Source organism: Pristiophorus japonicus, chromosome 2 (genome assembly GCF_044704955.1).
Source record: "Pristiophorus japonicus isolate sPriJap1 chromosome 2, sPriJap1.hap1, whole genome shotgun sequence".
Taxonomy (NCBI): domain Eukaryota; kingdom Metazoa; phylum Chordata; class Chondrichthyes; family Pristiophoridae; genus Pristiophorus; species Pristiophorus japonicus.
In genome coordinates, this window is record NC_091978.1 from 109,317,433 (window position 1) to 109,345,243 (window position 27,811).

The 27,811-nt window shown below is 48.0% G+C and overlaps 1 protein-coding gene across 1 annotated transcript in view; it reads left to right on the top strand.

Moving 5' to 3' along the window:
- parp8 (poly (ADP-ribose) polymerase family, member 8) overlaps positions 1-26,455 on the top strand; it is a 616,987-nt gene extending 590,532 nt beyond the window's left edge. Inside the window, exons 25-26 of the mRNA XM_070862515.1 lie at positions 19,303-19,387; positions 25,798-26,455. Of these exons, the coding sequence (XP_070718616.1) occupies positions 19,303-19,387; positions 25,798-25,900 (188 nt within the window). The 3' untranslated portion in view covers positions 25,901-26,455. The remainder of the gene's footprint in view (positions 1-19,302; positions 19,388-25,797) is intronic.
- Positions 26,456-27,811: the final 1,356 nt, after the last annotated feature.

Consider the following 27,811-nt stretch of genomic DNA (forward strand, 5'->3'; position numbering starts at 1 on the left):
AATCAGGCCCCAGGGATTTATCGGCCTTCAATCCCATCAATTTCTCCAAAGCAATTTCTCGCCTAATAAGGATATCCTTCAGTTCCTCCTTCTCACCAGACCCTCGGTCCCCTAGTACATCCGGAAGGTTATTTGTGTCTTCCTTCGTAAAGACAGAACTAAAGTATTTGTTCAATTGGTCTGCCATTTCTTTGTTCCCCATTATAAATTCACCTGAGTCCGACTGCAAGTGACCTACGTTTATCTTCACTAATCTTTTTCTCTTCACATATCTATAGAAGCTTTTGCAGTCAGTTTTTATGTTCCCGGTAAGTTTCCTCTCATACTCTATTTCCCCCCTCCTAATTAAACCCTTTGTCCTCCTCTGCTGAATTCTAAATTTCTCCCAGTCCTCAGGTTTGCTGCTTTTTCTGGCCAATGCCACTTCCTTGGATTTAACACTATCCTTAATTTCCCTTGTTAGCCACGGTTGAGCCACCTTGCCTGTTTTATTTTTACTCCAGACAGGGATGTACAACTGTTGAAGTTCATCCATGTGAACTATAAATGTTTTCCATTGCCTATCCACCATCAACCCTTTAAGTATCATTTGCCAGTCTATTCTAGCCAATTCACGCCTCATGCTGTTGAAGTTAGCTTTCCTTAAGTTCAGGACCCTAGTTTCTGAATTAACTGTGTCACTCTCCATCTTAACAAAGAATTCTACCATATTATGGTCACTCTTCCCCAAGGGGCCTTGCACAACAAAATTGCTAATTTGTCCCTTCTCATTACACATCACCCAGTCTAGGATGGCCAGCTCTCTAGTTGGTTCCTCGACATATTGGTCAAGAAAACCATCCCTAATACACTCCAGGAAATCCTCCTCCTCCGCATTACTACCAGTTTGGTTAGCCCAATCTATATATATCGTTTGGATCCTACAGTGAAATATTGCAAATGTTTTTTTTAGAGCTAATGATGTCAATGAAGTGCCAGTAGGTGTGGCAAATTCACAAATAAGGAATCAAGCATTTTATGAGAAGATGAAAGCTATTCTGTCAGTTATGGTTGGTGCAGAGAATTATTGTATCTTAGTGAATGTCGAAACCGCGAGAAAGGTTAAGGATGCTTCATTCTCAAACATACTACAGATATTGGAGAATCATTTTGATCCACAGATTTTAAAAATAGCAGAGAGCTATGAGTTCGCAATGAGAAACCAAAGACCTGATGAAACCATCAGTTAATACATTGTTGGCATAAAAAAATTATCTCAACACTGCAATTTTCGAGGATTCGAAGAGAGGGCTCCTCGAGATAAACGGATGAATGCACGCAATCAAAGTTGTTAGATATGGAAGATCTCTCTTTTGAGAAAGCTTTAAAGATAGCCACCTCCATGGAGATGACAGAGAAAAATATTAAGGAATTTCATTCATTTCCGGCAGTAGTAGCAGTTCACAGTCGGGCTGTAGAAATGCAGAAGAGGGTGAGCCCTAGTCAGAGGGAGAGTTATGAAACCAAGAGGGATAGATGTCATAGGTATAATGGCAACGATACTGCACAACAGTGTCGGTTCAAGTGGGCAAGATGCTTCCAGTGTCAAGTAAGGGGACACATTGCAGCCGCATGTAAATCCAAGGACAGGCCCAACGATAATCAAAGACTTCACTGGGTGGAAACTGACCAGAACAGTAGTGGGGAAAATGTTTGAATCAATTATTAAAATGAAATAGCAGCACATTTCGAAAGCAGTGACGGGATCAGTCCAAGTCAGCATGGATTTATGAAAGGGAAATCCTGTGTGACAAATCTTCCAGAATTTTTTGAGGGTGTAACTGGTAGAGTGGACAAGGGAGAACCAGTGGATGTGGTGTATTTGGACTTTCAAAAGGTTTTTGACAAGGTCCCACACAAGAGATTGGTGTGCAAAATTAAAGCACATGGTATTGGGGATAATGTACTGACGGGGATCGAGAACTGGTTGGCAGACAGGAAGCAGAGAGTCGGGATAAACGGGTCCTTTTCAGAATGGCAGGCAGTGACTAGTGGGGTGCCGCAGGGCTCAGTGCTGGGACCCCAGCTATTTACAATATACATTAATGATTTCAATGAAGGAATTGAGTGTAATATGTCCAAATTTGCAGATGACACTAAGCTGGGTGGTGGTGTGAGTTGTGAGGAGGACGCTAAAAGGCTGCAGGGTAACTTGGACAAATTAGGTAGTGGGCAAACGAGTGGCAGATGCAGTATAATGTGGATAAATGTGAGGTTATCCACTTTGGTGGCAAAAACACGAAGGCAGAATATTATATGAATGGCGGCAGATTAGGAAAAGGGGAGGTGCAACAAGACCTGGGTGTCATGGTTCATCAGTCATTGAAAGTTGGCATGCAGGTACAGCAGGCGGTGAACAAGACAAATGGTATGTTGGCCTTCATAGCTAGGGGATTTGAGTATAGGAGCAGGGAGGTCTTACTGCAGTTGTACAGGGCCTTGGTGAGGCCTCACCTGGAATATTGTGTTCAGTTTGGTCTCCTAATCTGAGGAAGGACATTCTTGCTATTGAGGGAGTGCAGCAAAGCTTCTCCAGACTGATTCCCGGGAAGGCAGGACTGACATATGAGAAGATGAGAAGGGAGATTTAATAATGGGAAATGTGGAAATGGCTGAGACCTTAAACAATTATTTTGCTTCTGTCTTCACAGTGGAAGACACAAAAACAATGCCAAAATTTGCAGGCCACAGGAATGTGGGAAGGGAGGACCTTGAGACAATCACTATCACTTGGGGAGTAGTGCTGGATGGGCTAATGGGACTGAAGGTAGACAAGTCCCCTGGTCCTGATGAAATACATCTCAGGGTATTAAAAGAGATGGCTGAAGTTATAGCAGATGCACTCGTTATAATCTACCAAAATTCTCTGGACTCTGGGGAGGTACCAGCGGATTGGAGAGCAGCTAATGTAACGCCTCTGTTTAAAAAAGGGGGCAGGCAAAAGGCAGGTAACTATAGGCCGGTTAGTTTAACATCTGTAGTGGGGAAAATGCTTGAAACTATCATTAAGGAAGAAATAGCGGGACATCTGGATAGGAATAGTGCAATCAAGCAGACGCAGCATGGATTCATGAAAGGGAAATCATGTTTAACTAACTTACTGGAATTCTTTGAGGAGATAACGAGCTTGGTGGATGGAGGTGTACCGATGGATGTGGTGTATTTAGATTTCCAAAAGGCATTCGATAAGGTGCCACACAAAAGGTTACTGCAGAAGATAAAGGTACGCGGAGTCAGAGGAAATGTATTAGCATGGATAGAGAATTGGCTGGCGAACAGAAAGCAGAGAGTCGGGATAAATGGGTCCTTTTCCGGTTGGAAATCAGTGGTTAGTGGTATGCCACAGGGATCAGTGCTGGGACCACAACTGTTTACAATATACATAGATGACCTAGAAGAGGGGACAGAGTGTAGTGCAACAAAATTTGCAGATGACACAAAGATTAGTGGGAAAGCGGGTTGTGTAGAGGACTCAGAGAGACTGCAAGGAGATTTGGATAAGTTAAGCGAATGGGCTAAGGTTTGGCAGATGGAATACAATGTCGGAAAGTGTGAGGTCATCCACCTTGGGAAAAAAAACAGTAAAAGGGAATATTATTTGAATGGGGAGAAATTACAACATGCTGTGGTGCAAAGGGACCTGGGGGTCCTTGTGCATGAAACTCTTTTGGAGTTTACCTGAAAAAACATAAACATTAAACCGTGCCACCCGCCCTGGATGACACACCAGACATTTACAAGGCCCTTTTTTTCTTTTTTGTGTTTTTTTTTGTGGTTTTTTTTTTGGTTTTTTTGGGGCACTAAAATCAAATTTTTTCCTCCAGTACCCCCTATAAAAGGGGAGGGGGACACTAAAAGCACCAGAAATTAAAACAAATTAAACTTTAAAACATAAAATCAAATTAAAATTTGATTGCCGGGCGTGACGATGCACTCCAGTCCCTCCGGTGCCCACCTCTCGCGGAAGGCCGCGAGCGTACCGGTGGACACCGCGTGCTCCATCTCCAAGGACACCCTGGCACGGATGTACGCGCGGAAGAGAGGCAGGCAGTCAGGTTGAACGACCCCCTCGACCGCCCGCTGCCTGGACCGGCTGATGGCACCCTTGGCCGTGCCCAGGAGCAGTCCTACGAGGAGGCCCTCGGACCTACCCGCTCCCCTCCGCACAGGGTGCCCAAAGATCAGGAGAGTGGGACTGAAGTGCAGACAGAATTTCAGGAGCAGCCCCTTTAAATAATAAAACAGGGGCTGCAACCTCGTACATTCCATAAAAACATGGAACACGGACTCTTCCAGACCGCAGAAATTGCAGGCGGCCTGGGAGTCCGTGAACCGGCTTAAAAATTTGTTGCACGGCACTGCTCCGTGCATCACCCTCCAGGCCAAGTCCCCGATGAATAGTGGGAGGACTCCCGCATAGAGTGCCCTCCATCGGGGACCCCCGCCTCCTCCGGACGGCAAGATGGTATGCCATGGCGTGTCCGGACGGCCGGCGAGGATGGCAAAGTTGAGAGTGTGCAGGAGCAGCCCGTACAGGAAACCCCTCCGCGCGGAACTGAAAGGCACGGAGGGGATTTCCTCAAGGCGGCTCAAGTTGTGAGGCGCCGGCTCCCGAGGGAGGTTCCGGGGTTTGGCGCCGATGAGGAATTCCGTCCGGACGGGGGTCAGTTCGGACGGGATCTCCCCACGTGCTTGAGCCTCCTCGATGCACCTAACAGAGTCAGGGCCCAAAGCTGTTTTTAGCGACTCGATGGCTTCGGCCGCGCGGCAGACGTTGGCTGAATTTAGGCGCCGCGCCAGCGTGCCTGGCGCCATCCAGCCCGCTCCTCCACCATCGAGCAGGTCCCTGACCCTGGTCACCTCACCAGCCACAGCCCTCTCTTCCGACCGCCACATAAAACCTCGGTCGTGGAGGTACGGATTCCCGAGCAGCGGCTCCTGCAGGACAGCCGCCACTCCAGCCGGCGGAGAGCTGCGCTTGGTGGAGACTTTGTTCCAGACCCTGATGAATTCCTTGTAAAAGACAGGCAGCTCCTGGAGGGCGGTCCTGACACCCCCCAAGTTCACAAACAGGAGCTGCGTGTCGTAATTGAGGTCGCGCTGCTGGCGGAAGAAATACGTCGCCAGAGCACACCACCTAGGAGGGGGCTCGACGTAAAGGTATCTCTGCAGGGTCTGAAGACGGAAAGTCGCGAGCTGGGCGCTGACGCACACCAACGACTGACCGTCTTCCTCAAGCGGGAGACTCAAGACCGCGGCAGAGACCCAGTGCTTCCTGTTGTTCCAGAAGAAGTCCACCAGCTTCTTCTGTATCTTGGCGACAAACGCAGGGGGAGGGGTCAAAGTGACCAGCCGGTACCACAACATTGCGGCCACCAGCTGGTTTATGACTAGCGCTCGACCCCTGTAGGACAGCACTCGGAGCAGTCCTGTCCAGCGCCCTAGGCGAGCGGCGACCTTGGCCTCCATCTCCTGCCAGTTCGCCGGCCAGGCTTCCTCGTCGGGGCTAAGGTAGACTCCCAGATAGAGGAGATGGGTCGTGCTCCAGGCAAAAGGCCTGAGCTCCTACGGCAGGGAGTCCACCCGCCACTGACCCACCAGGAGTCCGGAACATTTTTCCCAGTTTGAATCTGGCGGAGGATGCGGCCGAGTAAATCTCCTGGCACTCGCGCATCCTCCGCAGGTCAGCGGGATCCTCTACCGCGAGGAGCACGTCATCGGCGTAAGCCGAGAGGACGACCTCCACGCCCGGCCCTTGCAGAGCCAGTCCCGTCAACCTCGCCCGCAGGAGGCGTAGGAAAGGCTCCACGCAGATGGCATATAACTGGCCGGACATGGGGCATCCCTGGCGCACCCCTCTCCTAAAGCGAAGAGGCGCCGTCAAGGACCCGTTAACCTTAATCAGACACTCCGCGGAGGCGTACAAAAGTCGGATCCGGGCGACGAAATGCGTCCCGAATCCAAAAGCGCGCAGAGTTCCGAGCAGATAGTCGTGATCCACCCTGTTGAACGCCTTCTCTTGGTCGAGAGATAGGAAGGCGACTGACAGACCAGCCTCCTGGGAATGATGGATGAGGTCCCGGACCAGATGGATGTTATCGTGGATTGTCCGGCCCGGGACCGTGTAGGACTGGTCGGGGTGGATCATGTGGTCCAGCACGGTGCCAAGGCGAGCAGACATCGCCCTGGTGAAGATTTTGTAGTCCGTGCTGAGGAGGGAGACCGGGCGCCAGTTCTTAAGGAGGCGGAGATTGCCCTTCTTAGGCAGCAGGACGATGACTGCCCTGCGCCAAGAGAGCGGCATCTCCCCGGTCGCCAGACTTTCCCCCAGGACCCACGCGTAGTCGCTCCCCAGGACGTCCCAGAACGCCCTGTGGAACTCCACGGTCAGCCCGTCCAGCCCCGGGGATTTTCCCCTCGAGAGCCGGTCGAGGGCACCGGTCAGCTCCGCCAGGCTTAGCGGAGCTTCCAAATTTTCACCGCCCTCCGGGCTGACTTTCGGCAGGTCCTCCCACAAAACTCTACGCGCTTCCTCGCTGGACGGATCCGGAGAGAACAGAGCCCCGTAATATTCACGGGCCGTGTTGTTGACGCCCTCCGGATCCGAGACGAGAGAGCCGTCGTCGGCCAGCAGCGTCAAGAGCTGCTTACGGACACTCTGCCTTTTTTCCAGCGAGTAGAAGAAGGGGGAGCCGCGGTCCAGATCCCGCAGGAACCGGATCCGCGACCTCACGAGCGCGCCTCGGGACCCGACGAGCTGCAGGTCCTTCAGCGCGGCCTTCTTAGCTTCGTACACCGTCCGCAGGTCCGGGTCCTCGACGACTTGACCGAGACGGGATTCCAGGTCGAGCACCTCTTTTTCTAGGCGCCCGACTCTGGCCGCCCGCCTCTTGGTCGACCCCCTCGCGTACTCTTGACAGAAGACGCGGACGTGAGCCTTGCCCACGTCCCACCATAGCCTCAAGGAGGGGAAGCCCCGCTGCTTCCTTCTCCAGTCGGCCCAGAATCGACGGAACAAGTCCTGGAACCGCACGTCCTCCAGCAGCCGGTTGTTAAAGTGCCAGTACTCGGACCCCGTCCTCGCGCGGAGCGAAGCGAGCTCCGCCCACACCAGGTGATGGTCCGAACACGCCACCGGCCGCATGGAGGCCGCCGGGACGCAGGAAACGTACGCCCGAGACACGTAAAGGCGGTCGACTCTAGACCATCCTACTCCAGGCCTCACCCAAGTAAAGGCGCTGGAGTCGGGGTGGAGATTTCGCCAGACGTCCACCAAGTCGAAGGACCCGACCAGGTCCCTCAACTTCTCCATCGCCGTCATGCTCTGCGGGGCACCGGAGCGGTCCCTCGCCTCGAGGGTGCAGTTAAAATCCCCCCCGAGGACAATGCAGTCGCCGACGTCGACGGAGCCAAAAAGAGCGGACACTTCTTCGAAGAAGCGCGCCTGCTGCGGGCCGGGATGAGGGACGTACACGTTCACGAGATGGAGCGGCACATCCCCCAGGCGAACCGTTACATGCAGCAAGCGGCCTGGCATGGGCTCCTCGACCCCCAAGATCTCCGGCTGAAAATGCGGGCCCAGCAAGATGGCCACCCCACTAGAAGTGGCGGTGAGGTGGCTCATGCGGACCTCTCCTTGCCATTCCAGGAGCCACGTGGCTTCGTCTCCCGGAACGGTGTGGGTTTCTTGTAGGAAGCACACCGCATATTTCCCCTCCCGCAGGAGCGAAAAATTGTCAAATCTACGACGTGCCCCTCTGCCGCCGTTGATGTTGAGGCTGGCTATGGTTATCTTCATGGCAAAAGCATAGCGCAACCTCAACCTTAACCTATTGCGGGGGAGGGAGCGGAGTCTTTTGTTTACCTCCACTCCTTCAGCAGCCCAGCGAGGAACTTTTTGAGCCGGCGCAGCTCAAGGCCTTGCGCCCTTGATAAGGGCCCGCCCGCGGCCATGGTTTTAGCGGCGACGCGGACGGAAGCGACGAGGAGCCCCGGCTCGGACCATCTTTCCCGGGCCAGATGGGCTCGGTTGCGGCGACCCTGGCTCTCGACCAAAAAGTCCCGGAGATCCTCTACGGGAATGAGGGGGGACTCAGCGGCGGGCACGAGGAGATCCACCGCCTCACTGGCGATGGACTCGAGATCTTCACCCGCGTCCTCCACTGAGTCCCCGTCCCCCTCCGGGAGGTCGCCGCTAGCAGCCGGCCCGTCGACCGCACGAGGTACGGCAAATGGCCCGGCCGTTCCTTCCGGCCCTGGCTCTGCCCCGATCCCACCACCAGGATCGTCGGCAGAGGAGTCCCCACTGGGCTCTTTTAGAATTGGTGCTGGGTCGGGAAGCGACAGCGGAAGGGGTTCCTCCTCCGCCCCAGGAACCAGGGAACAAGGAGAGACCCGGCCATAGAAAATCCCCAGGCCCTCCAAGCGCTCCAGCTCCAAAGTAGGGGGCGAGGGTGGGTGTTCCTCCCCCTCCCCGCCGCCACCCCCCGGCCCAGCGTGTACAGATTCATTAAAAGTGTTAATACTTAGTATTTCTGCCGAGTCGAGCAAATCCCGGGGGAAGTTGGATATTGGCTGGGCGGGCTCAGGTTCGGCCTTTTCGGCCCCGCCTGCCTCAGTTCCCCGGCTACGCATTCTTCCGCTGGCCCCACGCCCCCCACGACAGGCAGATCTTTCACGCCATCCCCGGGAGGCAGCGGCTGGGCAGCCTCGACTGCCTCACCCTCCCCGGGGACAGATTCCTCGTGCCTACGGCGCAGTTTGGGGGCGCCGGTGGGGGACGCGGGACACGCGGCGGGCACCGACTCCTCCGCAGAGGGATGTTGTTCCCCCCCCGCCTCATTGGAGCGGCGCCTCCTTTTTTTCCTGGGGGGGCACGGAGACAGGGAGACACCCGTGTCTGCCGAGGCCTCCCGCTCCACTCCCCCCTTTTTCTTATCTTGCCCGCGCCCGAACCCCTCTGCGGTATTAGTCAAGGGCTCGGGCACGGGCTCAGGGCACTCCGCGCTCGCCGGTGACGGGGTTGGGCCGAGCGCGGTGAACATCTTGTATGGCGCACTAAGGGGACCCGCCTCTAGGTGTTTCGCCTTCTTCCGCGCCTTCTTTCCGGCCGGACGCTCTCCCTCCCCCCCGCCGGAGGCCGTGAAAACAAAGGCCCCCGACGATGCCCGCGCACCCACAGCTCCCGGCACGCGGACGCTACTAGGGGGAGGGGTGGCGGCGGCGCCAGCCTTGGCCGCCCTCGGTGGTTTGGCGGCTTTGGAGGCGGGGCAGTTCTTGCGAACGTGCCCCACCTCCCTGCAGGCATGGCACCGCACGCCGTCTGATGTCCAAAAGACGCGGTAGGCAGTCCCCTCGTGCACCACATTAAAATTGCCCTCTGTCGTCTCTTCCCGCGCCAGCCGGACAAAGAGCTGGCGGCGGAAGGAGAACACATGGCTCAGGCTGTTCTCCCTGAGGCCAAGCGGTATGGGGTTGATCCCCGACCTTACCTCCCCCAGTTGGTGTAGGTGAGGGAGGAGGAGCTCGGCGGGAACAAAGGGCGGGACGTTTGATAGAATGACCCTCTGCGCGGTGGCCTCGAGAGGGCCCACCGGCAGGAACGCCCCGCCCACCGTGAGCCCCTTTTCAATGGCCAGGGACACCGCCCGCTCCGACCCCAGGAAGAACACGGCCTTCCCAGACATCTTGGAGGCTGCGACAATGTCCGAGGGGCCGACTACCCCAGCCATCGCCCGCACGCACTCCTCAATGCTCATTGTGGGGTGAGTGTAGCTCTTGACCCCGTGTTTCGTAGTTATAAGTCTGAATGGTGGCAGGGCAGCAGGTGGCGCAGGAGGTGCCGTGGATGTGGATGCCGCCTGCGCATAAGTCCTAGCTGGCCCTGCCACCGGCGTAGATGGGGTCGCCATCACGGGGTCCCTTTAAGGGCTACACCCACCCCAAAGTCACAGGCCTTAATGGTCTTTAAATGGCCTCGTTTAATAGACTGAGCAGAGGAGCTCTTAACGAGGCACACCTCTCCCCTAGTTGACAATTGGGGAGGGGCCTTGCTCCCTCTGCTCAGTTGTCTTAATTGTTTTATATTTTTCCAATCAATTTGGGAGGAAAAGGGCTCTCAGAGAGAGAGGGGAGAGACAGAGCGTAACAGAGAAAGAGAGAGGGGGATGGGAAGGGGGGAAACTGCGAGGGCAGGTCTCCCCTCGCAGCTGTGGGTGGGTGCAATCCCCAGATGGCAAACAAAAATAGTCTTTGGGGTGGTCTTCGGGTGAGGGGAGAAGATGTCTTCACCTGGTGCAGCTGGAGCCACACAGGCACACACTCCCAACGATGTTAATTAGGGTGGATTAATTGTTTCTTCAGCCTGGTAGCTCCAGCTATCCCAGGCTAGGCAATGGGGGAGGGGTGCTTCAAAGATGTGTGGGGCCTAGTTGTAAGCAAGGCCCCCACACACACTTCCACACACACACACCCCCGCGATGTTCCGGCCCCCGACTGGTCTTCTTTCCTCCCCCCACCGATACAGCAAAGTCTTTTAGGGACTGCACCAATACACCCACCTGTAGAATGGTAGAGTCTCCCTCCTTCCACACTGGATGTTGTTGTTGGTCTTTCCCCCTCTCTCCAACTCTTTGTAGAAATGGTGAAGTTGTTCAAGTTTTCTGCTTTTTCCTCCTCTCCCTCTGGGTGAAAGTTGGTGGTGAAGCCCCTTCCTTCCTTCCTTCTCTTCCTGGGCTGATTCACAGGCCCAGCCAGGAGCAAAAGCAGCAGCTCCTTCTCTCACTGCTCACAGCTCCAACTGTTTAGGCCACGCCTCCACTGCTCCACAATTGGCCCAGGTGCAGCAGGTAATCAGGAAGGCAAATGGAATATTGGCCTTCATTGCGAAAGGGATGGAGTACAAAAGCAGGGAGGTCTTGCTGCAACTGTATAAGGTATTGGTAAGGCCGCACCTGGAGTACTGCGTGCAGTTTTGGTCACCTTACTTAAGGAAGGATATACTAGCTTTGGAAGGGGTACAGAGACGATTCACTAGGCTGATTCCAGAAATGAGGGGGTTACCTTATGATGATAGATTGAGTAGACTGGGTCTTTACTCCTTGGAGTTCAGAAGGATGAGGGGTGATCTTATCGAAACATTTAAAATCATGAAAGGGATAGACAAGATAGAGGCAGAGAGGTTGTTTCCATTGGTGGGGGAGACTAGAACTAGGGGGCACAGCCTCAAAATACGGAGGAGCCAATTTAAAACCAAGTTGAGAAAAAATTTCTTCTCCCAGAGGGTTGTGAATCTGTGGAATTCTCTGCCCAAGGAAGCAGTTGAGGCTAGCTCATTGAATGTTTTCAAGTCAAAGATAGATAGATTTTTAACCAATAAGGGAATTAAGGGTTACGGGGAGAGGGCGGGTAAGTGGAGCTGAGTCCATGACCAGATCAGCCATGATCTTATTGAATGGCGGGGCAGGCTCGAGGGGCTAGATGGCCTACTCCTGTTCCTAATTCTTATGTTCTTATGAGGAGAAACTGGATCGACTGGCCCTGTATTCACTGGAGTTTAGAAGGATGAGAGGGGATCTCATAGAAACGTATAAAATTCTGACGGGACTGGACAGGTTAGATGCAGGAAGAATGTTCCTGATGTTGGGGAAGTCCAGAACCAGGGGACATAGTCCATGGATAAGAGGTAAGCCATTTAGGACTGAGATGAGGAGAAACCTCTTCACTCAGAGAGGTGTTAACCTGTGGAATTCCCTATCGCAGAGTTGTGGATGCCAGTTCATTTGATATATTCAAGAGGGAGTTAGATATGGCCCTTATGGCTAAAGGGATCAAGGGGTATGGAGAGAAAGCACGAAAGGGGTACTGAGGTACATGATCAGCCATGATCTTATTGAATGGTGGTGCAGGCTCGAAGGGCCGAATGGCCTACTCCAGCACCTATTTTCTATGTTTCTATGTTTCTATGTTTTAGTGTGTATGCAGTGAAGGGCAAAGTAGTACATTCCTTATGTCAATATTTCAGAACCTTTGTACTGATTAATAATCGATGGATTAATATGACAATAGAAACAGCGACTGATTGCTCAATAATGAGTCGGGATGTGTATTACAAGAATTGCAGGGGCATACCACTAAAAGTGAGCTCAGCAGAAGCTGAAAACATATCCAGGGGAAAAACTGTAAAGGCTTGGACAAATGGAGTGTGTGGTACAATACCAGGGGCAACGAGCAAGATTACCTATTATTATAGCGAAATGCATCAATTGCCCGTCACTCGTGGGCTAAGATTGGCTAAGAGTGTTTCGTTTGGATTGATGCAGCATCTTTTGTATTAAGTCTTGGCTCGAGACTCTGCTGGAGAAATATGCTAACATGTTTGAGGACAGACAAGGGCATCAAGGGATACAATGCATATATTCAGATTAGGTCGGATGTCAAACCTTTTTTTTGTAGACCAAAGCTGGTACCTTAAGCATTAAAATCGCAGGATGAGCGAACGCTTGATAAGTTGGAGAAAAACAGAATTTTAGTGAAGACTGATAGGAGTGACTGGGCCACCCTATTTGTTGTAGTTCCAAAGGCAGACAAAACAGTACGACTCTGTGGGGATTATAAAATTACCGTGAATCGAGCAGTTGATGATGACCAGTACCCTTCCCAACATCACAGGACCTGTATGCAGAACTGGCGGGAGCCAAAGTCTTTACAAAATTGGATCCCACCCCCATCTATGCTCAACTCAGCATTGACAAGGATAGCAGGATCTGACAGTCAACACACACCAAGGTTTATATTCATACACCATGTTGTCCTATGATATCAAGTCCCCACCAAAGATATTTCAAGCTACCATGGATCAGATCTTACATAGATCTTACTGTTTGTGCATTCAAGATGATGTGTTGATAGCCACCTGCACAGAGAGGGAAAATCTGGAAATCTTCAAAGAAGTATTCAGACGGTTCAATGACCATAATCTGAAGCTGAAGAGGAGTAAATGTGCATTCATATAGCGTGAGGTGGTTTATCTAGGATTGTGGGTAGATGCAAATGGTCTCCAACCAGTTAAGGAGAAAGTGCAAGCCATCATGATAGCTCCGGAACCGAAAAACATTACTGAATTACGATCCTTTTTAAGCATTGTCCAATATTATGCTCATTTTCATCCTGGACTAACAACGCTGCTCACACCACTCCATTATTTGTTAAAGAAAGGGGTGTGTTGGATATGGGAGAAAGAAAAACAGAATGCATACGACACATGCAGATGACGCTTGAGGTCTTCTCATCCATTATAATGTGACTCGTGAACTAAGATTAGCATGTGATGCCTCTGAGTAAGGTGTGAGAGCAGTGATCAGCCATGTAATGAATGATGGTCAGGAAAAAACGGTTACCTTTGCATCGTGCACATTCAACAAAAGCGAACAAAATTATGCCAAGATTGAGAAAGCGGCTTTGGCGATTATATTTAGTATTAAAATGTTTCACCAGCTTCTTTTGGAATGCCAATTACCGATCGCAAACTGTTACTAGCTACCATAGGCCCAAAGGTGGCAATTCCATCTATGGCGCCTTCCAGGTTGCAAAGATGGGGTATTTTATTATCACAGTACGATTACAAAATCAAGTATCACACATCAAAGCAGAATGCAGTGGCGGATGTCCTTTCAAGGTCGCCTCATGAAGATTCTGAAATTGACCGCAAACAGTCAATCTTCACTCTAGATGTCGTTGATGAGGACTTTCCGGTCGCCGCCTCTGTTATTGCAGAGCACGCACGGAAAGATGTCATGTTACAGGAGGCATTTGAGCACACCCTTCGAGGGTGGTCTGAAGATCAGATGCATGTAGATGAAGGGTTGAAGCCCTTTTATCATAGTCGGCACGAATTATCATATGTGCAGGGATGTCTAAAATGGAGCCGAGATTAATCATTCCCAGTGCACTTTGGGCCAAGTTTTAATGGAACTTCACGATGAGCATACTGGTTTCTTCTTAGGCAGTCCCTTATATCGAGGATGACTTGCATCCACACCAAAAAGGGATGAGTTCACAGGTGTTTCAATGAAGGACCTGACATTCCAGGTCCTGAACTACATATTGAAGGGTGGAAGATGCCTGTGCGTGGATTTTTTTTAACGTGTGGTGGCCGTTGACGGAGCTAGGTCTTATTCCAGTGGCAAGGATTAACCAAGACGACTGGAGACCAGCTCTGCTACACGGATTTAGTGCGCGCACATATCAGTGTGAGCTGGCCCGTGCTGCCCCTGGGCCCTCGCCTCTTCTGGGCCCCGAACTCGCACCTCTCCTGGGCCCCAATTACGTCGATCTACAATCTCTCGTCACTCCTTCGCCCCGACCTCGCCACTCCTCTGCTGCTTGCTGCCTCTCTTGCTGTGCCTGTCCATGCTCCAATCAGTGACCTTGACTTTGGTGGCATCCAAACCAGCCGTCCTTCTCCAAGTCGTTGCCCTCCAGCACCAGCTCGCGCTACTCCCTGTAATAGCATGCCTCCACACTGCTCCTGGGCTGCCGCACCTCCGCTCCTTTTATGGCCCCAATCTGTGAGAAACCACCAGCCGCAGGTCGGGGCATACTGGCATCGTTGGCATGAAAGCGGTGGCCTGAAGTTTTGTTTATTGGCCTGGATTGGATAAAGACTTAGATTGTACATTTACTTACTAATACTTTTATCAAGCCTGCATGATCATGCCAGCTAAAATACCACTGAAAACGAGACCATTCCAAAGAATACATATTGATTTTTGCGAGATGGGCAGCGATAATTTTTTGGCTCTAATCGATAGGCATTCGAAATGGCTGGAAGTACTGCATATAGGGTCATCTAAGACTATAGCACATACATTAGATGGATTATGGGACATTTTTGCATGCCATGGTCTACCCAAAGAAATGGTGTTAGAAAATGGGCCGCAATTTCGGTCCGTGCAATTTGCGAGTTTCGCCAGACACAATGGTATCAAACACACATTGGTAACACCATATCATCCTGCTTCGAATGGGGCAGCTGAAAGGTTGGTCAGGATTGTCAAGAGGCTTTGCGGAAACAAGTTCTACAGACTGGATCATTGGTGAGCATGAAGCACAGGTTAGCAAATTTTCGTTTCAAATACAGGACTACGCCTCATTCTATAACAGAGTACACACCTGCTGAATTATTGATGAAGCACAGGCTGAGGACGCGTCTTAGTTTATTGCAACCAAACTTGTCTGATAAGGTAGAGAAGGCACAATCGGTGCAGATACATTATTATCATTCCGGTACTAAAGAGCGGTGGTTTCAGGAGGGTGATCAGGTCAAAGTCCTCAGTCCACTGAATAGGGCAAGTCCATGCAAATGGAACATTGGTACAATTATTCAGCACCAAGCAGTACTTGGTCAAAATTGGTAAATATATCAGGAAGGTTCATATGGGTCAAATGTTGCTAGCGAGTGATGCACCTTCAGTACGATGAATGGATAATTATGAACCTGACTTGGATGATGATCAGAGTCAGTTGACAGGCCCAAGTACTTCCACGGACACAATGGTCACAGCATCCATATACCCACCAACTCAGATGCAGTCGACTGAAGGTGGTTCTGTGGGTATGGGACAGTCTCGCAGAGACTCTGTATCTTCTGGGGGGAGAGGTGGAGTTGGGGTTCACTGCTTTCCCTTTTTTTTTAGAAGCAAGATATTTACACAATATTGCGAAAGATTACTTATCATGATTACAAATTTACAAATTCGACTGCTGAGCCTGAGTATCTTGTTGTAAGCTTTTAGCTTCCTCCTACTCCAACTTTCATTTCTTTGCAGTTGGCTGGCTATGATCATTTTCTATATTCCTATTTGACTCAGGAGACCGTCTTGGGGAATTTCTGAGAAAATCAATGAGGAAACACAAACCAACGAGACAGGATATTGATAATTGAGAATATCAAGATTGTAGGAAGAAAGCTAACATGAAGACGGATGCAAATGTTCCAAGGAAACTCCAGAGGACACAGGAAGATAGGTCAGGAATCCTGGGCTACATGCCCTGAAAACAGAAATTCCCCAAGACGGTCTCCTGAGTCAAATAGGAATATAGAAAATGATCATAGCCAGCCAACTGCAAAGAAATGAAAGTCAGAGCAGGAGGAAGCTAAAAGCTTACAACAAGATACTCAGGCTCAGCAGTCGAATTTGTAAATTTGTAATCATGATAAGTAATCTTTCACAATATTGTATAAATATCTTGCTTCTAAAAAAAAAGGGAAAGCAGTGTAATGTGAAGATGCCCACAAGTTTGTAGAACTGTGGCTTAGCATCATGTGATGTTCACAAAATTCAATAAAACCCCAGCCAGTTGGGTTCAGGGAATCCACGATTAGACAGGTGCTTGTGAGCCTCATGGATGAACTCGTAATGTGTAGTGTGATTGTAAAACCTTTTGCTAATAAACCAACTAGTTCTTAGTAGCAATGTGTTGCTATGATTTCTTAAGCAAAGAACCATGAAGCAAATATATTACAGCAACCATCTTCAGCCAGAAGTGCCGAGTGGATGCTCCATATCAGCCTCCTCCTGAGGTCCCCACCATCACAGAAGCCAGTCTTCAGTAAATTCGATTCACTCCACATGATCTCCAGAAACGGCTGAACGCAGTGGATACAGCAAAGGCTATGGGCTCTGACAAAATCCTGGCTGTCGTGCTGAGGAGCTGTGCTCTAGAACTAGCTGCGCCTCTACCCAAGCTGATCTAATACAGCTACAACAACTGGCATCTATACGACAATGTGGAAAACTGCCCAGGTATGTCCTGTCCTCAAAAATCAGGACAAATCCAATCCAGCCAATTACCGCCATGTCAGTCTTTTCTCAATCATCAGCAAAGTGATGGAAGGTGTCATCGACAGTGCTATCAAGCGGCACTTACTCACGAATCACCTGCTCACCGATACTCAATTTGGATTCCGCCAGGACCACTTGGCTCCAGACCTCATTACAACCTTGGTCTAAACATGGACAAAAGGGCTGAATTCCAGAGGTGAGGTGAGAGTGACTGCCCTTGACATCAAGGCAGCATTTGCCCGAATGTGGCATTAAGGAACCCTAGTAAAATTAAAGTCAATGGGAATCAGGGAGAAAACTCTCCAGTGGCTGGAGTCATACCTAGGACAAAAGAAAATGGTTATAGTTGTTAGAGGACAATCATCTCAGCCCCAAGACATCGCTGCAGGAGTTCCTCAGGGCTGTGTCCTAGGCTCAACCATCTTCAGCTGCTTCATCAATGACTTTCCCTCCATCATAAGATCAGAAGTGGGGATGTTTGATAATGATTGCACAGTGTTCTGTTCCATTCACAACTCCTCAGATAATGAAGCAGTCCATGCCAGAATGCAGCAAGACCCGGATGACATTCAGGCTTGGGCTGACAATTGGCAAGTAACATTCACACCACGCAAAGTGCCAGGCAATGACTATCTCCAACAAGTGAGGGTTTAACAACTTGACATCCAACAGCATTACCATCACCAAATCCCCCAACATCAACATCCCGAGGGTCACCATTGACAAGAAACTTACTGGACCAGTCACACAAATACTGTGGCTACAAGAGCAGGTCAGAGACTAGATATTCTGTGGTGAATGTCTCACCTCCTGACTCCCCAAAGCCTTTCCACCATCTACAAGGCACAAGTCAGGAGTGTGATGGAATACTCTCCACTTCCCTGGATGAGTGCAGTTCCAACAACACTCAAGAAGATTGGACAAAGCAGCTCGCTTGATTGGCATCCCATCCACCACCTTAAACATTCAGTCCCTGCACCACTGGTGCACCGTGGCTGCAGTGTGTATGATCTACATGATGCACTGCAGCAACTCGCCAAGGTATCTTCTGCAGGAACTCCCAAACCCCACAAACTCTACCACCTAGAAGGACAAGGGCAGCAGACGCACGGGAACACCAGCACCTGCAGGTTCCCCTCCAAGTTACACACTGTCCTGACTTGGAAATGTATTGCCGTTCCAGCATCGTCGCTGGGTCAAAATCCTGGAACTCTCTTCCTAATAGCACTGTGGGAGTATCTTCACCACACGGACTGCAGCGATTCACCACCACCTTCTCAAGGGCAATTAGGGATGGGCAATAAATGCTGACCTTGCCAGCGACACCCACATCCCAGGAACGAAGAAATAAAAAACATTGGGTGAGCTTTGTTGCCCTTTTAATGAGGACAATAGATGGGAGCACGACAGAGGTAAAATGTTTTGCTTTAGGAAAGGAAATTGGACAACCAATTTGAGTAAGGCTACTTACAATTTCATCTTCAGGAAGCTGGATTTGAAGCTTTATGCAGACATGAATGAGATAATCATCATAGCCTACTACCTGTAGTGGTACTTTGGGTGAGTAAATGAGGCGGCACACAGAAGCATAGCCTCTCTCGGTACTGAGTGGACAAGTAGAGGGTAGATTTATGTGCACCATTCTCTGTTATCTTTACTGTGTCAGCTTTGTAGGCACTTCACCCAAGGGAAAGAAGGAAATTTGATGGGGGTTACTTTTGTTGCAGCTAATGAGTGCCTTATTGAATGGAATTTGCAGAAGCCTGGTAGTGGGTCACATGACTGCACTGCCAAGCATGGTGTGTGGTTCATGGAAATTTTGTTTTACAAAATATGGGAAAAAGTATAAATACTGTAACAAAGAAAGTTTAAGTGATATATCATCATCACCATAGGCGGTCCTTCGATCGAGGATGACTTGCTTCCACGCCAAAAAGTTCACGGGTGTTTCAATGAGGACCTAATACTACTTGTTGAAAGGTGGAAAATGCCAGTGTGTGGATTTTTTTAATGTGTGGTGGCTGTTGCACACCAGCCACCACACGGGTATATGCCAAGGAAGCAAAACATGTCAGCTGAATATGGTGGAGAGGTAAAGGTAAAGGGGAAACCTGCACTTCAATCACTTACCCACCCAAAAAGGTGAGAGCCTAGGAATGGGAGGTGATGCAAAAAATTGTTAGTGGGTAAATATACTACATGTTATAGTCAGTGAGCTTTGTTATATTGCACTTGAAAAATGACCACTTGGCCTAAGTACCAGAGCGACAGTGGTGTCCATGGGACTGCTTTCAAGAAACAAGGAAAGATAAGGAACACAACCAAGGAAAAGAATGAGAGAAATAACTAAGATAGAAGAAGACATTATGAATTAAAATCTTTTTTTCTGCTTTCATACCTTTTATATTTCTTTTTGCAGTGATTACTTCACCAGATTTGCACAAACATGGAGAAATTTGGGTAGTTCCACAAACAGATCATGTCTGCACAAGATTCTTCTTTGTGTAAGTACTGTCACATTTCTGATCTCTATTGATGAAACAAGAATAAAAAATGGAAATAAGCTGTCTTGGGCTCCAACTGGCAGAGTTGATAAATATATTGTTGTTAGACCTCTGGGACCTGCCTTTGAGTTCAGCACAAATAGCTGTAATGCCCTATGTATCTATTTATCCTTCTTGTTCATGTACCTTTAAAGGTATTCCACTTATATTCTACTCATGTGTTATTGAACAAATTCTGCCAATTATTTGCTTTAGTCATTGCCTCATTTAATTGAATTTAGTCCAGGTAAATTTATATACCTGGGTCCTCATCTTGAGCATTTCTGGCTCGCAGATCATGTCAAATGTATCAACAAAAAGCAAAACACTGCATATGGTAAGTGTTGCATGCTTGAGAGGAACAGGTGACATTGGACCTATCATTCCCAAAGCTTTCTATCTGTGGGGTTTCCTCACCTCATGTCTGGATCTGTTGCAGACTAATTGATAGCGATTGATTGCTATGATAAATTAACAACTTCAGTATTGTTGTATTGCCCAAATACAAGGATGGAAGAAGGCAAACTAGAAGAACTTGTGTTTTTTCTCATCTAGCAATTATCATATTCCTATGCAATCTGAAACAAAAAAAATGAAATGCTGGAAGCAATCAGCAGGTCAGTCAGCATCTGTGGAGAGAACAGGGCCATGAAATTTTGTGTAGTACCACCTCCCGTAGTTCGGCCGGTTTTCTTGAAAAAAATGGCAGCTGCTTCGCGTCCGCCCGCTTCCAGCGCAGGATACAGCAGCCGCCATTTTGGAGAGGTCGGCAGTGCTGCCATTGCCTGTGCTCGCATATCCAATGTTAATGTGCAGATCGTGATGTCAAATTGATTTGACGCATGACTGTGATTTTGGACATCGCCACACTCCATACCACACTCTCCTAACCATGCAAGGAAGAATAAACATGTAGCAGTTGTACAAAGATGTTGTAAGTGCTTTTTAAAGGGACAAACACATCTTTCAGGTACGATTCTGTTTCAGCTTTTGGAGTTTAAAAACATATTTTATTGGAATAGTGGCTTGGTGCAATACATTTAAAAAGTTGTTAAAGTGTGCAGGGAGTGTTGCTGCAAGCTTGCAAAGCTTTGGAAGACCACTTGCTCCCAGTCCTAGGCAACCCAATGCTTTCTGGCCCAGATATCCAGGATCGAATCATATGCCTATGGTATGAATGATTATAACCCCAATTCCCCTTTCAACATTTGTTCCAAACCTTACCTTTCCTCCGTTACTGACCATCACAATAAAAGCTGCGGAAACATGGCTGAAAGAGGGACAGGTTTGGCAGATCAATATTCCTGGTTACAGGATTTTTAGACAAGGCAGAGATGGGGGTAAAAAGGGGGGGGGCATTGTGGTACTGATTAAAGAAACTATTACAGGGGTGAGGAGGGATGATATGTTAGAGGGATCATCAAATGAGGCTATATGGGTTGAATTGAAAAATAAAAAAGGACGATTTTTTGAGGAGGTAGCCATGAGCGTAGTGTGTACGATGTAGTGTACATGGACTTTAGCAAAGCTTTTGATAAGGTCCCACATGGTAAACTGGTCACGAAGGTTAAAGCCCATGGGATCCAGGGCAAAGTGGCAAGTTGGATCCAAAATTGGCTTGGAGGTAGGAAGCAAAGGGTAATGGTTAATTACTGTTTTTGTGACTGGAAGGATGTTTACAGTGGGGTTCTGCAGGGCTCAGTACTGGGTCCCTTGCTTTTTGTAGTATATATCAATGATTTAGATTTGAATATAGGGAATATGATTAAGAAGTTTGCAGATGACACTAAAATTGGTTGTGTGGTTGATAATGAAGAGGAAAGTCATGGGCTGCAGGAGGATATCAATCTACTGGTCAGGTGGGCAGAGCAGTGGCAAATGGAATTTAATTCAGAGAAGTGTGAGGTAATGCACTTTGGGAGGGCTAATAAGGAAAGGGTATACACATTAAGTGGTAGGCTACTTAATAGTGTAGATGAACAAAGGGACCTTGGAGTGCTTGTCCACAGCTCCCTGAAAGTAGCAGGCCAGGTGGATAAGGTGGTTAAGAAGGCATATGGAATGCTTGCCTTTATTGGCTGTGGCATTGAATATAAGAGCAGGGAGGTTATGCTTAAATTGTGTAATACTTTGGTTAGGCCACAGCTCTAGTCACCGTATTATCGGAAGGACGTGATTGCACTAGAGAGGGTGCAGAGGAAATTTACTAGGATGCTGCCTGGAATGGAGAATCTTAGTTATGAAGACAGATTGAATAGGCTGGGTTTGTTATCATTGGAACAGAGGAGGTTGAGCGGAGACCTCATTGATGTGTACAAAATATTGAGGGGCCTCAACATTGTGGATAGTAAGGGCCTATTTCCATTGGTGGAGGGGTCTATTATGAGGGGGCATAGTTTTAAGGTGGTTGGTGGAAGGTTTAGAGGGGATTTGAGGGGGGGCTTCTTTACGCAGAGGGTTGTGGGGATTTAGAACTCGCTGCCTGGAAGAGTGGTGGATGCAGAAACCCTCATCACTTTTAAGAGATGGTTGGATAGGCACTTAAAGTGCCGTAACCTGCAGGGTTACGGACCTTGAGCTGGTAATTGGGATTAGACTGGATAACCTCTTGTTGACCGCGCAGATATAATAGTAAGTACTGCAAGGAATTGAAAAAGGCCATGCTAATCTCCTGGACTAGTTTCGATCGCCTGGATGGGTCAGAGGGGAATTTCCCCAGATATTTTTTCTCCCTAAATTGGCCTGGGTTTTTATCTGTTTTTTTCCTCTCCCAGGAGATCGCATGGCTCCAGTTGGGGTGAAGTGTAGAATGTTTCAGTGTAAGGGGTATCGCAGTTGTGTGAGGCGGATTGGTTGGGCTGGGTGTTCTTTGCCTTTCCGTCATTGTTCATTGTTCATAGATTTTTATGTAACCTTCAGGGCTGCTGACCGAGGGCTGTGTGGCTCTTTGTCGGCCGGCGCGGACACGATGGGCCGAAATGGCCTCCTTCTGTGCTTTAAATTTCTATGTTTCTATGTTTAATCTTTCCAATCCAATTTTATCCATACATGCATCCAATATTACATCAAAAAATCAACTAATCACCCTTGTGCATTCCCTTAATCCTGCATCTGCCTTTGCCTATCCTAGTGATGTCACGCAGTGCTACCCCAATGGCTGCAGCATGGCTGGTGGAAGGTTGCTGACTTTCAGTGGAGGACACTGAAAATGGCATTGCAGTTCGTTCTTGAGTAACTGGTGTCTGGAAGTGAAAACAAGTGACGGCGTTCCTCCTCCTCCTCCTCTTCCTCTTAATTTTCCTCCTCCTGCTCTTTGTTCTTCCTCTTCTTCTTCATTCTTCCTTCTCTTCTTTTCCTCCCACTAGCTGGGCAGTCTGCATTTTTTGGGTGTGTGAATTGAGGAAAGCACATGGGTGGAGTTGTACTACGGGGAGGATGGGAAAGCAAGAGTGTACATCAGAAGATATTATGGGATGAGGGGGAAGTCATGTACGAGAAGGAACCTTGTATTCTTTCAGCCCTGTCGCTGATGAAGGGCTCAGCCATGCCTCTGGCAAGAATGGCCAGCACCGTCTCCTCCAAGGGAGTGAGCTAAAGCTAGGAATGTGAGATGTGCCTCATGATTGGTAGTGATTGTTGGTAGGTGAGTGAAGGGTGAGTGGGGAGGTCATTGAGCAGCGTGTGAGGCTAGTGGAGTAGTTGGTAGGAGATGCCTTTTGAAGATGCATTCACTGACCTTGACCATGATCTGAGATCATGAAACTTCTTTGGGCACTGGAGCCAGGTCCTGGGGCCAACACTGCTGACAGAATTCTCACAGACAGCGAACCAGGAAATGGGTAAGCTCCTTTGATTCTAACTTTTAAAAAATGTTAGAGAGAGCAGAACCAGGATTGGGGCTCTCATATGGGGAAAAGGCAAACCTGAAATAAAGATGAACAAACTTTTTTTTCTGCCCTGAGGAACCACTGCAGCAATGTCCTCGGGTTGAGATAATTGACCTCAAACAACCACAACCATCTTCCTTTGTGCGAGGTATGATTCAAGCCAGTGAAAAGTTTTCCACCTGATTCCCATTGACTTCAATTTTACTCGGGCTCCTTAATGCCACACTTGGTCAAATGCTGCCTTGATGTCAAGGGCAGTCACTATCTCTTCATCTCTGGAATTCAGCTCTTTTGTCCATGTTTGGACCAGGCTGTAATGTGGTCTGGAGCCGAATGATCCTGGCGGAACCCAAACTGAGTATCAATGAGCAGGTTATTGGTGAGTAAGTGTTGATTGATAGCACTGTCGACGACAACGTCCTTTACTTTGCTAATGGTTGAGCGTAGACTGATGGGGCGATAATTGGCGGGATTAGATTTGCCCTGATTTTTGTGGACAGAACATAGCTTGACAGTTTTCTAGCTTGTCAGGTAGATGCCAGTGTTGTGGCTGTACTGGAACAGCTTGGCTAGAGGCTAAGTTCTGAAGCACAAGTCTTCAACATGACAGCCGGGATATTGTCAGGGCCCAAGTCTTCAGCACGACAGCTGGTGAATCGGATTGGCTGAAGACTGGCTTCTGTGATGGTGGGGACCTCGGGAGGAAGCCAAGATGGATCAGGCACTCGACACTTGCAGCTGAAGATGTTTGCAAACCCTTCAGCCTTATCTTTTGCACTCACGTGCTGGGCTCTGCCATCATTGAGGATGGGGATGTTCATGGAGCCTCATCCTCCCATTAGTTGTTTAATTGTCCACCATCGTTCATGACTGCATGTGGCAGAACTGATAAGCTTTGATCTGATCCATTGGTTGTAGGATTGCTTAGCTCTGTCTATAGCATGCTGGTTCTACTGTTTATCATGCATGTAGTCCTGTGTTACAGCTTCCCCAGGTTGGCACTTCATTTTTAGGTATGCCTGTTGCTGCTCCTGGCATGCTCTTCTATATTCCTTATTGAACCAAGGTTGATCCCCTGCCTTGATGATGATGGTAGAGTGAGGGATATGCCAGGCCATGAGGTTACAGATTGTGGTAAAATACAATTCTGCTGCTGCTGATGGTCCACAGCGTCTCATGGATGCCTGTTTTCAGCTGATAGATCTGTTCTGAATCTATCCTATTTAGCAAGGCAATAGTGCAACACAGTGGAGGATTTGCTCAGTGTGAAGACAGGACTTTGTCTCCACAAGGACTGTCCAGTGGTTACTGCTACCAATACTGTCATGGACAGATACATCTGTGACAGGTAGATTGGTGAGAACGAGGTCAAGTTGTGAATGGCGGAGCAGGCTCGAGGGGCTAGATGGCCTACTCCTGTTCCTAATTCTTATGTTCTTATGTTCCACCAGCCTTACTGCAACCACTAGCGTAGCACTGCGTGACATCAATAGGATAGGCATAGGCACGCACAAGACGGTCACTAAGGGAATGTATAAAGGTGATGAGTTGATTTTTTGATGTCATATTTGATAGGTGTAAAAAGTTGGGTTGGAAAGTTTGCTTTGTGGTAGATTTTATTTCATCATTGTGGCCAAGAGGATGCCGTGATGGTCAGTAACAGAGGAAAGGTAAGGTTTGGGACAAATGTTGAAAGGGGAATTGGGGTTATGGTCACTGCTGCCACAGGCGGATGATTCCATCCCGGATATCCCGGCCAGTAAGGGGCTGGCTGGTTTGCATCCTTCCTTCTGCTTCCTCCTCTTCTGCTTCCTCGTCTTCTTCCCCCGCTAGTGGAGGCTGTAAATATGAAATAAAAGCAGAAAATGCTCAGCAGGTCAGGCAGCATCCATGAGACCTGAGATGTAGACTCTGTTTCTCTCTCCATGGATGCTGCCTGACCTGCTGAGTATTTCCAGCATTTTCTGCCTTTTCAGCGGCCTTTCTTTACTATCCGAGCCCTTGCAAGCATCCAGCAGCACTCCCTGCACACTTTAAAAACGTTTACTATCTATTGCACCAAGCCACTCCTTCAATAAAATAAAAAAATCCAGTCCAAATGCTTAAATCTAAACTTACCTGAAAGATATGTGTGTCCCTTTAAGTAGGGCTGACAACATCTCCGTAGACCTGCTGTACACTCGTTTTTCTGAGCAAGCTTAGGACTCAGCGCAAAGGTCCACGTTCGCAGAGCATGGCATCAAGTCGCCGTCTGCAGATTTGCATATCTAGAGCCAGCGTTTCTGACGGCAGCATTATGGCCCTCACAAAAATGGCAGTCGCAGACTCCTGCGCTAGAGGCGGGCAAATTGAGGCAGCTGCCTTTTTTTTTCACGAAACAGGCTTTACCAGGTGGTGGTAAGTCTCTGAATTTCTAACACATAGCTTCTAATAACCCAAACTCCAAAAAGCCCCATAAGAACATTGTTTTGTTGTTCATTTCAGATATGAAGATGGCCAAGTGGGTGATATCAGTACAAACACACAGGAACCCAGCATTCATAAAGAAATCCTTCGGGTCATTGGAAACCAGACAGCAACAGGTTAAAAGAATCACACATCATCACTGACTGGATCAGAACACCTTTTCTGGCTTTTAAGCTGCAGTGCAGTTTTGAACTAAAATATTAACAACCTAATTTCAAATGCACACAACATAAGATTTTGAATAACGCACTTTAATTTCCAGATTTCTTATCAGAACCTAACAACAGTTTAGTAATGCCAAGTCTGAAGTGCTGGTATTGTCAAACTTTAAGTTGACTTTGTTACAATAGGTTTTCCTGGAAAAGATGTATTGGCCCTGATTTTATTCAGCTTTGGCACTGGTGGAACATTGGGCATGAGATTGGATGCATTTGTGGCCGGCTTTTACACCGGTGCTAATTAGTTCAATTGTGGGTCTTGGCAAAGGGTAGAACTGTGTAGAATCTGCGATGAGCGATATATATGGGGCCTGCGCCTGTCTGTATCCCTAAGCTGCCATGTAGGAATGCTGGGGAGGAAATGCCTGCTTCAGGCATCGGCTGATTCAAGGAGCCATTTTCCTTCCACATTTATCAAGTGTTTTTCTTTATTCATAAATATCACAAAGTTTTAGGAATGCTGATACAATCCTGTCCCGTCATGAACAGGAGTCTGTTTTTTAAAAAGTCAGTGTGTGTTATAACGCCCTGGCTGTGCCAGTTAAACCATGATTTTATTTATGTTTTGAAAAAGATTGTAATTACGATGGCAAAAAGAAATTTAAAAAAAAACTGCCTGGGGTGCTTTGATTGCAGGCCTAAGTGGAGCCAACCCCTTTCTAATGCGCCATAGTGATGCCAACTTTTTATATGAAAAAGACCCTTTTTTTAACTCTTGGTGGTGATGAGCATTGGTGCTGGCAGCCACAAAAAAATTCCTTTTACACCAGAGTAAAAGTAATAAAATGTCAGCGCATTGAGAAATGGTATGCTAAAAGGTACATTTTTTAAATAGAGGTATAGTGCAGCATTTTAGCACATTGAGACAATAAAAGGTCGTCATTTTGATATCCTGACTGGTCCTAAAATACAACACTGTTCTTTTCTATAAAAGTGGCACATTTATGTTGAAAATAAGGATTGGTCTTCAACGCTATCTCTAAAATGAGAAAGTTACTGTACTGCTGAACTGTTTTATCATTGGATCCGGCTGAAAAGTATTTCTTTACAGACAGCACATTCTTGCTTCTAGTTCCTGGATGGAATTAATGCATCCGGGAGAGCATTTGCTCTTAAACCTTTTAATTCTGTTAATGCTGAATTCCTTACTGATAACATTTCTATGTGAAGGTTTGCTGGGTTTTGGCAGGTATTATTTTAAAAAAGGAAAAAAAAAGACCTTTAGTAACTATTTTGATCCAGTATGATATAATCTTTAAGTAAAGCATGTGGATGTGACCACATGGCATCAATTTGATGATGTCATTATCACATGACAAAATAATTGGCTTCTGTTTTGAAAAGTTTAATTTTGCAATTAAAGTTTGTAGTAATGTTGGGTATTATTTTATTCACAGCACAATCCCCTCTACAATCTATCATGTAAGAAAAACAAAACCATGTTGCCCATGGCTTTATTTCTGCCCTATGAAAATAAATTAGGAAAGTCTTTGTTTATATTTAGTATAGTGCATCACATGTTGAATTGTAGAGGAGTTCACGCTGGAGAGAGTTATACAGCCCGTGTTGTTATGTGTGTTATAACTGTGCAGACAGGGAACTGATGGCATGAAGAGAGCATTGCAATATCTGTATTTTTCATTAAAGTTGTTGAAAGTTACAGACTTATTCTAGATACAAGCACAAAACACTTTACAATGCTTACTCCACCCTTCTGTATCTGATGCAATCAAAATCAACATTGAATTTAAAACTCTTTAATTACAAAGAGATTTAGAAATAGCACTCTTCAGACAGTTTGCCCAGTTTCATTT